The following is a 17708-nucleotide window of genomic DNA, read 5'->3' as shown; positions in this document are numbered from 1 at the left end:
ATCAGGTTTGCAAAACCTAATATTGTATTGACTTTTGCTTCCGGCATTATCAGTTGGGAAAAATATTTTTTACTTGTAAGTATTGTATGTGTAATTGCACTGTCTGCCAAACATAGATCTTCCTTACTCATTTTTTAGTCACCAAACATATGGAAATGATCCAGGTTTCTACATTAAAAGAAAATAATTACAAATAAGAAAAATAACATTTGGAATATACAAAGGTTAACATTTACTAAGAGGAAATAAAAACATAGAGATTAAAAAAACAACATTAAATCTAGATATTTTCAAAGTCAAAGAAAACACTTGATGTTCTATCAATTCTGCCATTTTTCTCTTCAAGAGACTTAAAGAAGTCCGCCACATCCAAATTTGTCACATGGGATGGGTCATGTTAGGAATGAAGGAACTCTTATACAAGAGTACCTCTGAGCGGAAGCAGACTTTCCAAAGACATTGTAACAGAATTACCACATTTACATTCAAACATACAGATATACATCATACTGTAAATTACCGGCACGTTTTAAGAACAATAAACAAGAGAATAAGAAAACTTACCAGTTGAAGAACCTTTCTCCACAGCAAAGCTCGTTCTCTCCAAGCGAATAGGATCCTCTCGCTCTCGCTAGAACGTCAAGCTAATCATTCACCAACACTCGGTCATCTATCTTGAACGACCTCCACACGTACAGAAGGAATATGGGGACGACACCACCACTTGAAACCCTCGATATTCTCAGTGTGAGAATCCAAAGAGTGGGCTCTATTGGAATTTGGTAGAAGGAAGGAGGATAGAAGATCGTATACAATGATAAAGTAAGTGGGAGAAGGGCGAGTCTGTCGTATAGACAAATACTTGATCGTTTAAGTGAAGTACACGATCGTGTAAGTAAAAGGTAGCGATCGTCTATACGATCGTTTATTAAATGCTCAGCACTAGACGATCGTTTAGTAAAATGAAGGCGATCGTTTAGAAGATGCGCGTGCGTGTAAACAATCGTGTAGTAAATTCGAGCTATTGTATAGTCTTTCAATTTACTAAGCAATAGGCTGCACACACTTTACTTGAGCAAACTTTGTGATCTTTGCAAAATGAAAACGATTTTTATTTTATTCTTCAGTTACAAAACCGAATCAAACTTCCCACTAATGCACGGTTACGGAGAAAACGACAATTAATTATCCTATAATTGTCAAATTAAAATAATAAATATAATCATATTATATTCATTAACCTATTGTTTAATATCACATTTAAACAATAGTATTTCCTCCTCAACTAGATATAAATCATATTTATATCCATTTTTCTCCAATTAATGTATCTCATATATAATTAACTAGTTCAATTATATCATATATAATCGAACTCCCTCTTGTCAATTTGAACATTTCAAACTGATCCAAAAACTGATTCTCAATTTGAATCCATTGAGCTACCAAGGGGACCTTATGGACCTATGGCTCAAAGCTCCAACGATACGTGAATAGCTGACTAAACTCTTTAGCCAAGAGATCCACATCCGTTAATTACCAGGCATTCCACTAAAGATCGATAGTTAAACTTTTCTTACCACAGATATACTTTTGTGTCCATCGGATATAACCAATCAACAGTACGATAACCCTTCACAGATGTTTGTAAGTACAGCTAGGCCAATTTATTGTTTTTCCTCTGTAGTTACATCTAACTCCTTAAGTACCACTAATTCCTCTAATGAACAATACAACATAGTCCTACTATGTGTGGACACCTCTCGGGCCATGAGAAGATGTTTGGCACCACATCTTCAAGCCTCGGGATCATCCTTTAATGGAGCAATCTATCTACTTACCCCTACTTCAAGGAAGGAGTGAATTCCATCTTATGTAGCTGAGTTCCCAGCTCTCAAATCAGACGAATCCTCAAAGTGGTAGGTTTGAGTCGGTGACCTATCCACTTGCACCCATTCAAATCAAAGTATCAAATGAGATATTAACACTTCGTGGTCAGGACTTATACAAACTCTTTGTAAAAGACGCTCCCGCTCGCACGTCCCCACATGAATGATCAGGATCAGACCATCTGTAGCAAGTCACAACACTTATAACTATTCCATAAAGCGGGCCGCATCTGTAGCGTTACCAGGATAAGATTTCTTTTCTATATCCATATACTACAGACCATTTTGGTTATCACTTAAGACATGATCCACTTGTATGTCACCACATACATGCTTAAGTTACATAATGACAACCAGGGGTTTTAGTTTATTGGTTTGTGGTAAAGCAAATAAAACATCCAATGTTCAAAGACAAGTAGTGAAGAAAATATCATATATTATACATCATAAGAGTTCGTACAAAACTGTGTTTACAAACTACAGGACACGAGAGTTTAGGGCATCATCCCCAACAAGGAATGTTCTAAAACTAGCAGTTCGTATTGTTTAAACATATTCTATTTTGCAATAAAAGTATTGTTGATACTTCATTCAATAAAAGTATTATTGAAATTGCATACAGTTATAAAATCCAATAAACAAATTGTTGGCTATAGTATAAATACTTTAACTTTATGTATAGACATAAAAGAGGATAAAGTTTTAGTATATAGCCAAAAAGGTCTATAAGTATATAGATGAGATTGGGTACCTCATCTTGGGGACACTGTGGATGTAGCCCACTTTGTATATTAATGCAAACAATGTGATCCCGAAATCGTTCATGTGGAGACATACGAGTGGAGGCATCCTATGCAAAAAAAGTTTGCATAAGACCAGACCATGAAATAGTCACTTTTTTTATAACAATTGTTTACTGTTAAAACTAATCATTTCAAATTGATGACCTAAGGTAACTTGATCTTAATCCTGAGCTAACTATGAACTCTTGCTTATTTGGAATTATCCTTTGATCTGCATAGGTTAAAGTGGTTCAACATTACCGCTCAACAAGCTCCCATTTAGGGATAAAATTAGATAGATAGTTGGGGACAATGACACGAAATGCACGACGCGGCGGAAAAATATGGGTACGTATATTTCCAGACAAACCCGTTACACTAAGACCCACAGAAACACGTATGGGTTCCTTTTTTTTTATTGTCTACACTGTTCATATGCTTTCTTTTGTTGTTTGGCTACAACAACATCACTTGATTGAAGAAGCCATTAGAAATTGCCAAGGGCGCACTAGCTATTCTTCGACTGCTGCCCCTTCTTTGGAGTTCTCTTTCGTCTTCGACTCCCTCTGTTTTCATTCCATCGGGCCATGGCACATATAGAGAACGGTACGATTCCTGTTAGAAGGACACCTTCGCCCAATGACCAATCCTTGCATGAATTGCTAATGATCCAATAAGTCCAACATTAATTCCTTTAGACGTGTCAATTGGGCAGGATTTGCAGATAGGTTGTTCCTTTAAGAACTGAAACTGGTCTTGAACAAAGGGGTCTCGTCCTCTCATGACAAAGAGGGATATGGTTTATTAATTAGACTATAAACCAATGTTCAATAGAGGATCAGTGGAGACTTAAGGAACAAGATGTATTTACAAGGGTAAAACGGTAATTTTGACCTAGCTATAAATGCGAATGACCTGTGAATGATTGACTTATTGATTATGGTTAAATCAAGTGGGCAGAAATATATTTACAGTGAGAAGAGTGCAACTAGTGAGCTGTAGTGGTATGTCTCGGTAGTTAACGTATATTGATTAATTTCGTTTAAAGAGTTTAACCAATTAATATCAAATCATTGGAGCTCATGATCTGTAGGTCCATAAGGTCTCTCTACTAGCTTGTAAAAGATTAAACCTTAGTTTAAAATATTGAGTGAATTTGACATATTCAAATTCAATTTAGGGTTTGGATTTGAAATGTTCAAATTCAATTTTAGGGTTTAGATAATTATATTTGATATAGTTAACATTTAAATTTATTGAAATTAAACATATTTGGAGAGTTTTATATATTTAAATAATGATTTAAATATTAATTACATGAATAGGATTCATATTTGAATTAGGTGTTTTTATTATAATTGATATTAAATTATTTTTTATTAATTAAAATTTGTTTAATTACCTAAATGAAATCATTTTCAAATTAAGAAATTCAATTTTAGAAATTGAAATTTTGTTTAATTTAACTAAGTTGAAAAGTAAATTAAATTAAATCTAGAAAATGGTTTAATTAGTGGATTTATCCCAAAATTGAGTTTGAGTAGACTTTTCCAATCTTTTAACACCAATCCCATTTAGTTAATGCTATTTGAAGTGTCAAATGACTGATTAATGGGAATTTGCATGTTTAATTTGAATATATACATCTGATTTTATGACAATAAGAATTTTAAAGAAAATTCTGCAGAAAACTATTTTGCTCTAAAACCCTCCCCAATCCACCTCAATTTTCCTTTCAATTTAGAGTCCCACCACTCAATCCAAGGTTGAGAATAGTCGAGAAGATACTCTTGGTGGTCTACTGAAGAAATTGAAAGTCAAGTTCGTGGAGATTGCAAGCATCAAGTGAATTTCTACAAAGGTTGTATAACTAAAACTCTCATTTTTTTTAAAAAAAAAACTTTGTTTTTAGCATGCTTGTTACTTAAATTAATGTAATTAGAGTGCTTAATGATTATGTTAGCTTATGTATTTTGCATGTTTACTTTATCAAGTCAAATATGTCATTATCCTGGTATGCAAAATTTGCTTCCACGTTTTTCTCTTTTTCCTTTAGGGATGCTTGATAGAGATCAACTAAGTGTTTTGACGTACGACAGGTACGTGACCAATGCCTAGTCATTCTTGATCAGAAGCATTTATTTTCAACACTTTTTGTGAAGGATCTCTATTCATAGAGAACCAATGATCGGAAGCATATTGTTCCAAATCCTATTGTGAAAGAACATTAACATTTACAATCTAACACAGAACAGTTATGCATCAAGTCTAAATTACAGCATGCTTCAAGAATAAAATACAAAGTATCGAGTAAACATACCTTTGAAGAACTATTCTTCTAGTATTCCCTTGATCAACACCAGCAACAACACGAACGCAGCACGCCTCTGGAAAATCCTCGATCACAATCGAGTTAAACTTGGTACTCGACCCTCAAATGCAAACTCGATACAACCAAGAGGCTACCTTGGTATTCAAGGTATGAGAATCCAAGAGGTGTGGGCTCTGTATGGATTAGGTAGAGGGAAAAAGGAACTGGACGATCGTGTAGACGATCGAGTAAATGGGAGAAGACAAAAGTCTATCATTTAGACTTAGGTACTCGATCGTTTAACAACGAGTAGCTATTGTATAGGAAAACTCGATGCTAGATCGTTTACTCTCTCAACACTATCGTGTAGCTTTTTCTTGACTATCATGTAGCTTTTTTTTGCTATGCGTTCCATTATGAAAAAATGAAAACGATTTTCATTTTATCCATCAGTTATCAAACACTGATTATAACTTCCCAATAATTCGGTTATTAGGAGAAAAAATCGAAAAATCAATTATCTTATAATTGATTTAATTATAAATAAATATAATAACTAATTTATCATATTATATTTATAACCTATAGTTTTAATATCATATTATATGTAATATATAAACCATAGTTTTTTTTTCTCCTTTTTGGCATTTAGTATAAATCATATTTATATTAATTTCTCCAATTAATGTATCTAATACATCAAATCAATTATATCATATATAATTGAATCAATTTAATTATATCATATTGTTGGGATGGTACTAGCATGCAGCAGAAGCGACGAGGATCGATAAGCACTCTAATTGATTAATTTTGGTAGAAATGAAAACATGCTCAAACAGAATTTAATGGGTTTTAAGACATACCTTTGAAGAACCTTTGAAATCTCAATTTTCAGCTACAAATTCCTCCAAATCTTTGTGTAGACCACCACAAGATCTTCTCTACTATTCTCTTGGTGCTCTAGATTGAGTTGTGTGAATCAAAATAAGCTGGAATCAAAGGGAACTTGAAGAATACTCATTGTAACGACCAATGAAGAACACCTTTTTCTACCCGAATTTTTAGCTAAAATTCTATTGGTTGCAATCACTCCAAAATCACTTCAGTCTCTTCAATATATTGCAGACTATCATGTGAAGAGATTTGCTGCATGGGATGCAATTCATGCTTGGAGTAAATGAAGCTTCAAGATGGTGGGTTCTTTATGAGCTAGTGGAAGATGAAGTTGGAAAAAACCATTTTTTTCATTTTGTGTATTTTCTATCTCCAAAATCCAAAATTGATTTTAAAATCATATTTTATTTCTAAAATAAAAATTTATTAATTTTACAAATTAATTTCATAATTTAATTTTCTAATAAAATTAATAAATAATTATTTAAACAATTTAAATAATTCTAATTAATTTAATATCTAATATTAAATTAATTTTACACAAATCCATCTTCATATATATAAATCATATTTAAATATATATTCTCCAATTACGTTTGATTCTAATTTGAACGTTTCAAATTAACTTATCACGCTACTCTAGAGCTAATCTATTTTCAAGCTAGTAGAGAGACCTCATGAACCTACAGATCATAGGCTCCAGCGATCTGAGATTAATCGGTTAAACTCATTAGACCGATCTAACCCCCATTCGTTAACTAATAGGTCACTCCACTAAAGCCCATAGTTGAACTTCTCTCATCGTAGATATATTATGCCCACTCAATATAACCATGATTCGTAAGTCAACTCTTCACAGGTTGTTCATAATAACGGCTGGGTCAAATGTCTGTTTTACCCTCAAAATTACCTCTTGTTTGTTAAGTCCCCACTGATCCCCTAATGAACAATTGTTTTGTGATCCAATCAACAAAACCAAGTCCCTCTCGAGCCAGTGAGAGGGCGGGGACCCTTGTTCAAGACCCAGAATCAACACTTAAGGGAACAACCTCTCTATTATCCCTAAAAGTGGATAGGAGTGAATTTCGTCTTGCACCATATGTCCTCAGCTATATATTCGGTCTTACCCCTGAAATGGGAGCTTATTGAGCTGACGCTGTTGAGCCAACCCTCATCTATGCAAATCTAAGGATAATTCCAAATAAACAGGAATTCATAGTTAGCTCAGGATTAAAGTCAAGTTACCTAGGTCATCACTTTGAAATAGCTCGTCTTTGTTAGCGAAGTGACAGAAGTTTGGAGGTACAAACTTGACCGTACCCTGCCGTAGGAGAAAAAAGGTCCTCGCTCAAGACTTCGACCTGGGGTTGGCTTGAGAAGGAGAGTCTCGCCGGGGACCTTCTCTTTTTTGGGATCGTCAGGATGGATAGCTGGTCATGGTAACCAAGTGAGCCTTCGCTTTTTGGATCGTCTTCTGCCCAATGGTTGTCTTTTTGGTTGAAATGGGATGGTGTGCAAATTGGATTCATGTAACAAGAGAAAGGTTTCCCATTTCTAGTCAGTCTTAAACAGTAAACATCGTTATAAAGTAAGAGTGATTGATTCCATGGTCCGATCTTGTACAAACTTTTTGTACAAGGACACCCCCACTCCTCATGTCCCAATATGAACAAATTAGGATCACTTCGTTTGTATTACTTTACAACTCTTTGTAACAACTACAGAGTAGGCTGCATCCAATAGTGTTACCAGAATAAGGCACCCAACCTTATTCATTTACTATAGATCATTTTGACTATTTACTTAAATCTGATCCACCTTTATGTCTTTATATAAACTTCAAGTACTCATCTAATAATCAAGGGACTTTCAGGTTTATTGGATTTCTATTAAGCAAAATATCTATTCAATAACACTTTATTGAACTTTTAGAATAAGTTTCATTGTTTACATACCACGAGTTTTAAGATATAAAACCCAACACATATATAATCAAATTCCCCTTTGTTAATTTGAACACTTCAAACTAACCCAAAAACTGATTCTCAACATGAATCCATTGAGCTACCAAGAGAACCTTATGCACCTGTAGCTTGAAGCTCCAACTTACGTGAATAACTGACTAAACTCTTTAATCACGATATCCACCATATGTTAACTATCAGGCATTCCACTAAACACCGACAACTGCACTCTTTGCACTACAAATATATTTCTATGTCCATCGAATATAACCAATAACCAGTATGATGACCCTTCACAAATCGCTTGTAAGTACAATTGGGCTAATTTACCATTTTGTCCCTATAGTTACATCTAACTCCTTAAGTACCATTGATTCCTTTAATGGACAATACGTCATAGTCCCACTATGAGTACCCTTCTTGGGCCAAGATAAGGTGTGGCGCCACATTATTCAAGCCCCAAAATCAGCCCTTAAGGGAGCAATTTATCTACGTGCTTTAGGGAAGGAGTGAATTTCGTCTTGTGTAGTTGAGTTCCAAACTCCCCAATCAGACGAATCCCCAAAGTGGTAGGTTTGAGTCGACGATCTGGCCACTCACATCTATGCAAATCAAAGGACTTCCCTCATTGTAGGGTTGGTAAAAAAATACTCACGGGGCGGGTTTCCTCGTTCGGGTCGGGGATTCCTCGGTTTAACCGGGGATGTGGTCAAACCGGAGAATTTTTTCAGGGCCCCATCTGGGGACGAGGACAGTATCCCCGCCCCGCTCCGACCCCAAATTTATATATATATATTTTTATAAATATAAATATATAGATAGATATATATTTAGAATAATATAAACTTATTAATTTATATATATGTTTATAAAAAGGCCCAAAATGGAAAAGTAAAAAGACCAAAAGTCCAAAATTAAAAAAGCCTAGAATCTTCTCCTCTCCTCATTCCTTTCTGCCAAAAAATACTAAATCCCTAAAACTAAATCCCTACCCTACTACTCTGCTATTGCCCGCGTCCACCGAATCCAGCTCCACTGCTCCAAGTGAAGTCGTGAAGATAGTCCGCCATTGAAGACACTGAAGATCGCCGATTGTCGTCTGCCTCCGCGTTCGCCCGCGTCCGCCATTGAAGACAAAATCACCCACGTCCGCCACTTCCAGGTCCGCGTCCACCTCCGCGTCTGTGTTCGCGTCCGTCCGGTGCCATTGAAGACTAAAGACAGATTCGCTCCGCGTCCATACGGCACTTCCAGGTGAAGACAGATCCGCGCCCTTGAAGACTTCCAGTACCAAAGCTGTGAAGGCTGAAGACTGTGAGTGTGAAGACTTGTTTAGGGTAGAGGAATAATATAAAATAATTAATTGTTTAGCTATATCCAAAATTTGTTTAGATCATGAGTCTTTGTTTTATATATTTTGACTGTTTTATGTTGTTTTTCTTTTGAAAAAAAAAAAAAACAGACTCTTTGCTGTTTCAAGAGGTAAGATCTATCCATTCAACTTTCAAGACTTCAAAGTTCAAGCTGGTGCCGGTAAAAATTTCCTTTCGTTCTCCTGTTTGACCATTTGATATTTTTGACAAGTATGCTTGAAATTAGTAAATAATATGTTTAAAAAATATGTGTGTGTATGTTTGATATTTGAATGTTTTGAATTTTAGGCTTGAATATGTTTGAAAAATATGTTCGTGTATGTTTGATATCTGAATGTTTTGAATTTTAGGCTTGAATATGTTTGGAAAATATGTTTGTGTATGTTTGAAATTTGAATGCTTTCAATTTTGGGGTTGAATGCTTTGAAAATGAAGTCCAAGTCTAAAGAATGGTTTTTAAATTAAATTTTTGGTAGGTTGAAAACAATGTCTTTATCACCTTCTACAAATAAAGATTCTCCAAATCCAATTCCAAGTCCAATCCCAGATCCAACCCCAAATTCAACCCCAAATTTAACTCCATGTTCGTCGAATGATGATAATTTGAATATTGATAATTGTGTTATTCTTGATGAGGATATTGAGAAGGGATCTTTAAAGAGGAGATTGACATCGGTTGTTTGGAACCATTTTAAGAAACAAAAAATAGATGGAGTAGACAAGGCAGTTTGTAATTATTGCAAACAAAAATTAGGGGGTGAAAGTAAAAATAGAACCAAACATTTGCATGATCATATTAAGATATGCCCATATAAAGGACAAAAATACATACGACAATCCCTATTGAATCCTAATAGAGAGAAGAATAATACATTGAGTTTATATAACTTCGATTAGGATGCTGCAAAAAAAATATTAGCTAGGATGATAATAAGGATGGAATGATGCCAAGAAAGGTGACATTATTTGTTTTTTTTTTACATTTTAAAGGTAGGAATGAATACAACTAAGGATGAGATGATGCCAAGAAAGGTGAAAGATTTGATTGTGGAATCATCGTTGAAGAGAAAAGGACGAACTTTATTGAATTTTAAGTTGTAAACTTATTTGAATGTATAAGACGTTTGCCTTTAGACTTCCTTATTCAAACTTTATTAAATTTTAAGTTGTAAATTTATTTAATGGATTTGTTAGCTTTTAAATTGTCAATTGTGTTTATTTCATAAAATAGTCTATTATTCTTTGTTCATTTGTTGTGCACTAGTCAAATTTCAAATAAAATCACTTGAATTAAAAAACAAGAAATTCGATAAACTTATTTAATGTATTTTTTATAGACTAATCAAATTTTAATTACAAAAAATAGGAAATCTCCATGGAGAATCCCCACAGAGAATCCACGTGGGAAATGGGGAATGGGGCCATTTCTCCGATGGAGAATCCCCGCCCCCGTCCTCGCCTTCAAATGGTGGGGATGGAGATGGGGATGAGGGATAATTTCCCCTATGGGGCCGGGGACGGGGGACGCCTCCAGCCCCCTTGCCAACCCTACCTCATTGGCAGGAATTCACAACTCATTCAGGATTAAGGTCATGTTACCTATGATCATCCTAGTGAAATGAAAGTCTCTGTCATGAACGGCGTTACATAATGAGATTAAACATTTTGTGGTCCGGTCTTATACAAACTCCTTTGTATAGAGCATCACCACTCGCATGTCTAATACACAAATAGTCAAGATCATACCATTTGTAGTATTTTACAACACTTGTAACGCCTACAAAGCGGGCCACACTCGTAGCGTCACAAGAATAAAGTTTCCCTCCTTTATCCATATACTATAGACCATTTAGGTTATCACTTAAAGCACGATCCACTTGTATGTCTCCACATACATGCTTAAGTTACAACGACAACCAGAGATTTTAGTTTATTAGTTTGTCGTTAATGCAACTAAAATATCTCATATTTTATAGACTGTAGAGAATAAAGTATCTCATATTATTACATCATAAATGATTTGTTCATACAGGTGTTTACAAACTACAGGACCCTACAAGATTTAGGGCATCAACCCCAATATTTTGAACTCTTATCTTGTGGACCTTTTTCCTTTGTGATCATCATTTTATGTGAAATTTTTTAAAAAAATTTGAATGATTAGAATGATCACAACGAAAATATTAATTATTTCTTCCTATGCCACGGTCATAACCTCGACCATGACCACGATCTCGACCATGATTATTAAAAATCACAGTATTCACTTCAAGGATGTTGTTGTTCCAGTTGATCGAGATTCATAATTTTTCATCCACGATTATTAAAATTTACAGCATTCACTCCAGTGAATGGTGTTGCTCTAGTTGGCCGAGATTCATATATATATATTTTTTAAATAAATAGCTCGTTATTTCATTCAACTATGAGAAGACATCATATGAGTGCATAATACTTCTAAAATATTTTTCTCAATATTGCTACTACATGAGAATATCCGAAATGTAGAAAAATGTCTTCTTTAACATATTGATCTAAAATTTTGGAGCCTCAAGTGCATCCATTTACGACGAGTTTTAGGAAGAAAAATTGTTTTCTGATGATCACATTTTTATGGCATCCAGGTGTATTTTTGCATCAAGCACTAGTGACAAATAATTATTACCATTAATATCAAATGTAACAAATTCTAAATTTTATAATATTTTTCATAGTAACGCTATTATAAATACTATATTTATATTAAAATTTTAATATATATATATATATATATATATATATATAATATGTAAAAGAACATTTAATTTATTAATTATAACAAAGAGAGAAAAACTGACGTAACATACCTTCAACGGGGTTTGAAAGAAGCTCGTGCTGATAACGTATGATGTACTTGAGGAGTACAATGGGAACACAAATACCAATAAAATATAATGTTAAAATAAATATAATATAATATAATAATAAAAAAAATAAATATTAAAATAAATTAAACATAATATATAAATTAACAAAATATAAAATAAGAAATTACTCTAAATTCTCTACTTTCTCCAATTTTCATGGAGTTTGCCCAATGTGTGTGTCTTACAAGCTGATCAAATGTCTCCATTTATAGACAAAATGACAGGTAGGAGGTCATTTATTTGGACACTAAGAATAAGTATTTACAAGAACATGACAATAAACATGGAGTATAGAGGAAATGACGTTTGACTTTTGACACTAAGAATGGATATCTATCTTACACATCATTTGTAATATTTATAATAGTTTTTACTATTTAAAGGAAGAATTTTGCAATAGGCATATGATATTATTGTGTATTTATTAATGTCTGCCAATAACAGTGGTTGTGAGTATGTTGTCGTTTAATTATTGATTGAAAAATAAATACCTTTTTCTATTTCCTTAGAGAGACAATGACCACCACTTCCTCCTTATTTCATAAGCCACGTAATTTCATTTAAATAATAATAATAATCATTTATTCATCGATGTCAAGGTCATTGTCAATTATTCTTCCTACATTTCATTCTAAGATAATATCCACCATACTTACCTGATCGAAAATGAAAATTCTACCAACAATATTCCTATCAATTTTTATGATGGCCTAATTAATTATATATATTTTTGGGCGGCAAGATCAAAATTATCTTCTTCTATAATTATATATATTTAACATCAATCAAATTCAATGACTTTTTCTAATATCGAGGATTGTCGACCTATGCAAGATCCAAATCTCATAAGCAGGTCCAAGCCCAAAGAAAAATCGAGGTTGCATAGTGTTCGCACATCTCAAAAGGAAAAGTCAAATCATTGAGCTCCAGGTCAACCAACCAAGCCCGTGGTATTTTACCAAAAAGAAAATAACCAAGTCAAGCTCGCCGTTAGCACTTTGCAACTTCGAGGGTCACACCAATTTTGATACCAATGGCACTATACGTAACTCTAAGCAATTGTTGAGGGAAGGACCTTATAAATAAACATACATTGACAACTTCAAGACAAGGAAGTAATTCTCCCTTGTTAAGTTAAATATTCATATACTAACTTAGGTATTAAATTGAACTTGACTCGACACCATATCGATAGAATTACTTACATGTCACCTAAAATTCAACTCCAACAACATATTCGAACTAGAGGAGTGCTCAAATCTTGCGTGCGACTTTCTTGATAATATAATGTTGTTTAGAGGAAGAATATCATCACTAAAGAAATATAAGTTCTTTATCCTTCCTCTAAATTATTATCGACTTCATAGATTTTTTCTAAAATTTGATAGCAATATTCGTTCTCATCTCTTAAGTTGTTTGGTTTTTCCATTAAATGTTTGTTAACTTACAAGGCCCCATTTGAGATTGACCTTCAAAAGTGATTATAAGAGTACTATACTTTTAATGCTGTATTTGGGGAGTGGTTCTTGAAATAACATTTTTAAAGTCACTTCAAAAAATAGTTTTAGTCATTTCAAATAAATTTTAATTATATGATAATTATTTTATAAGTGTAAATTAAATATTAAAATTAATTTTGAGTCATTATATGTATTTTCGAAATGAATTTGAAACAATTCATTTTTTCACTTTTCTGAATATGTTGTTTTGTAAATCACAACAAATTTAATATTAATTTACTATACACTATAATTTACTTCTTTTAATTCAAAAATTGGAACTTGTTAAAGATCCAGGCTTAACTAGTGAAAAAATGTTTTTCAAAAGAATTATTTTTATTTAAAATTTTTAAAAATACATTTTAAAAACTATTTTGAGTGGTGATCAAATATATAATTTTTTTCTAACATGACTTATTTTCAAAATTAAATAATGAAAAATTTAAACTAAATACATCCTGAAAATCAAGAGTCAACCACGAAGGCTGATTCTAGGTCAGCCATAGAAGTTAACAAAGTCATAGAGGCCAACTCCATAGATTAATTAAGGCTAACCAAGAGTCAACCATGAGAGAAAAGCAATGTCTGAATATGGAGGCCAACATTGGATTAGCCAGGAAGACAAATTAGTTATGAACCATGAGAGAAAAGCAATGTCTGAATATGGAGGCCGACATTGGATTAGCCACGAAGACAAATTAGTTATGCTCAAGTGTTTTAACAGCTTCTACATGTGTTTTGGTTCGCTAGTAAAATAATTTCGACAACTCGTAACGGTTAGTAATGATGTGATTATTGATTCTAGAAATTAAGCAAATAATTGTTACAAAACATATCTCTATATCACTGAAAGAGCTTATCAAATTGAAGATTTCATAAAAACACTTTAAGTTCTTCATTTCTCTCAACTCTTTAAATTATTACTAATTTGATTGTCAGAATGTTGATGACCAAGTACCACAATCGTGCAATGTTTTTTAGATTGTATAGGGTGATTGTTCGATTCATCCCAAATATTACAAATTCACAGATGATACCAAACTTCGGTTTCTACGACAACAATTCTAAACTAAGTCTCTGATCAGTATCAAGTCATTGCACTATTAGCTAATCATGTCCTTCACTAATAGTAAAGTTGTAAATAAAAATTTATAAAATTAGAGATTTAAATGAAAATTTTTATGAGTTATTTTCAAATATAGTAACATGAATCAAAATATTTAGAAATATAGTATAGGCTATTATCGTCTATCACTAATAAATTTGATAGACACTAATAGATGTCTATCAATGTCTATCACTAATAAATTATGATATTTTACTATATTTGAAAATATTTTCAACCGTTTTTTCATTTAAAATAAATTTCTAATTTTTATCATAGAAAATAAATTTAATAAACATTCAAATGTTAATTACTAAACATATCTTTAACCAAAAATTATATAAACAATTAAAAATATCATTTTCCTTCTAATTTTCCCTTTTAATTTTGAAAAGTAACATTTACTTGGAGAGCAATAGATAAAATTGTCTTATGTATGAAAGTTCATGACTTTGCCTTAGGAGTATCAAAGCAGGACAGATGGGAATAGCTTTCTATTTCCTCCATCAAATTTTTGGACTAGAGATTTTTCTTCTATTTTTAAATATATAAAAATAAATCAAAATATTTAGAAAATATAACAAAATTTTAGAATTATCAATGATAGATGCTGATAGACACTGATAGATTTCTATTAGTAGCCATTAGTGATATTGATTGATAGTTCTAAAATTTTGCTATATCATATAAATATTATCAATATTTTAGGACATATTCTTTTGACACGAAAGAAATCATTACATGCGCCATCAAAATGTAATTAATAATTTATCTAGTGTTAAATATATATACAGAGAGAAGTAGGTCGATTTTGTTTTTTCAAAAGTAAACATTGTTAAAAGAGATACCATAGCTTGAGGCCAAAGTAATACATAAAACATATAATAAATGTTGAATTTATATTGAATTTTTGTTTAGAGATATAGAGATAATCAAATTGATTATGGTAAGCATGGATTCATTGATTTTTTTTTTTTTTTTCAAGTGAGGAATTTTCCCGATTTAGTGAGAATATTTAACAAAAAAAATATATATACTAAACACATTAAAAGTCAAAACTCTTGTAACATTATATTGAAGATGGTAAAACTTGTTTAACAATTCGTTATTAGCTTTTTGTTTTCGAATCTTATACATGTTTTCACCCCATGCTTTTTAAATTTTAAAACACAAAAATTTAAATTCCAAGTCCAATTCATTTTTTTAAAAAAAATAATAATATTTTTTTAGTTTTAAAATTTAAATTATTTAAAAAAAAAATGGAAAAAATGGGCGAAAATGATTAACTTTAAAAAATAAAAAATAACCTAAATAATTAACTTTATCGTCTCTCTAAATCCTTGACTTTAACCATCAAATTATGCTTAAATTCGTGCCCTACATCATGATTAATATTAAAGTAATAGTTTTGTACGTTCTGTAAGAGGGAAAAATGGGAATATGTAATGTTAAAATGAATAAAACCAAAAGAAAAAGGTGAAAAAGAAATGGCACCAAATTATACTTGCTTGAATTGAAGTCACAACGTTTAAGCGCAGCCAATCACTCCATTTTTATCAATTCTATAATTATCTTAAATGTTGAATGAGAATCCCCTTCTACCATGGAAAACAGCCAATCCCTCTCTCTCCCTCTCTTATCCTCAACCACCTCCACCTCCGGCACCGGCACCGGCGCCCCCGCAACTCCCACTTCTCCTAACCATTCCCTCTCCCTTTCAAACCAAGCCGTCGCCGTCCGCCTCCTTCTGGTGGCCGTCGTCGGACTAACTTCACTTTGGGCCAATCACGAAGCCTCAAAAGGCTTCGATATCACAATTCTCAACAACGCCAAAGGCTCCCCTGCCGGTCAACGCTTCGATCTCTTCTATGTCTCAAATGACGAAGCCACGCGCCTTCTCCTCAACGCGAGTAGCTTCATTGAAAATCTGATCTACCCTTCTCCAGACTTTTCGAAGAAGAAAGTTAAGAGCGTGCATCTCACGCTCTCCCTCCGCGATCTCTCTTCTAATGTTGTCGCCGTCGAGCAGCTCGACGGCGGTGTTGACTTTGTCGTTCATTTGAGCCCTTCTATTTTCAATGAGAGAAACGTGAATCACGCCATGTCAGCGGCGGTTCTCAGAGGGATGTCGCGCGTGTGGCTATGGAATGGAGAGGGCCACGCGCCGCCCTCGCTTCTCGACGGAATGGTCGAGCATATTGTCACGGCGGCCGGATTCGTCGAGAAGAAATATTCTGGTGGGGCCGTTAGCAGGTTGGCGGCATGTGAGCCCATGTGGTGGAAGGATATAGACCCTATGGAGGTCGCAATGTTTCTCGACTATCACGAAAGACAGCAGGAGGGTTTCATCCAACGGTTGAATCAAGGTTTGAAGTCCAGGTGGCATGATCGGACGGTCGAGGATGTGCTGGGTGTGCCAGCTCAGCGCCCATGTGGTTCGCTCAATTCTTCCGAGAGCCTATAGGGCAATGGGTTGTCCACATGGGTAAATTACTCCAATCTACCGAACGCAGTACCGTTCTTGAATTGCCACGTCGGATGTGCATTTTCTTTTTCCTAAATTTTTCTGGCATCTGGTCTTACAATTTTGTTTATTGTTTAAATATTTTTGTAAGCTATGAATTGTACAACTTGTGTTAAATACTCGTGATGCTACACTACAGACAAATGCTGATGGTCTGTTATAAATAGTTGTTTGCTTCATGGTGTATCTTGTCCTTGCTAGAAAATTTATGATAATTATTTATTTTTAGTTTAACATCATCTGAAGGTGCTGATAAAAAATGTTTTTGGGATGACCAGGTTTATCCTTCGTATTAAATAACTCAATTTTATATGCATTTAAATAATGTTTTATTGAAGTTTGTACGTTTATTATGGAACATCTTCTCTTCTTTCTATTATTGAAAAACTTCATCTTCATAACTCTACATCCCAAACACTTACTTTCTAGCTTTAACATATTAGCTCTACATCATTCCA

At 33.4% G+C, this 17708-nt stretch overlaps 1 protein-coding gene across 1 annotated transcript; it reads left to right on the top strand.

The window, feature by feature from the left end:
• Positions 1-16128: 16128 nt before the first annotated feature.
• On the top strand, positions 16129-17484 carry LOC120077080 (Plant basic secretory protein (BSP) family protein). Its single transcript, XM_039030938.2, has one exon. The coding sequence runs from the start codon at positions 16330-16332 to the stop codon at positions 17188-17190; it is 861 nt and encodes a 286-aa protein (XP_038886866.2). The 5' UTR covers positions 16129-16329; the 3' UTR covers positions 17191-17484.
• Positions 17485-17708: the final 224 nt, after the last annotated feature.

This window comes from Benincasa hispida, chromosome 5, assembly GCF_027475165.1.
Source record: "Benincasa hispida cultivar pf3 chromosome 5, pf3_genome.v1.1, whole genome shotgun sequence".
In the NCBI taxonomy this organism is placed as follows: domain Eukaryota; kingdom Viridiplantae; phylum Streptophyta; class Magnoliopsida; order Cucurbitales; family Cucurbitaceae; genus Benincasa; species Benincasa hispida.
This window is presented reverse-complemented; position numbering and strand designations above follow the sequence as displayed.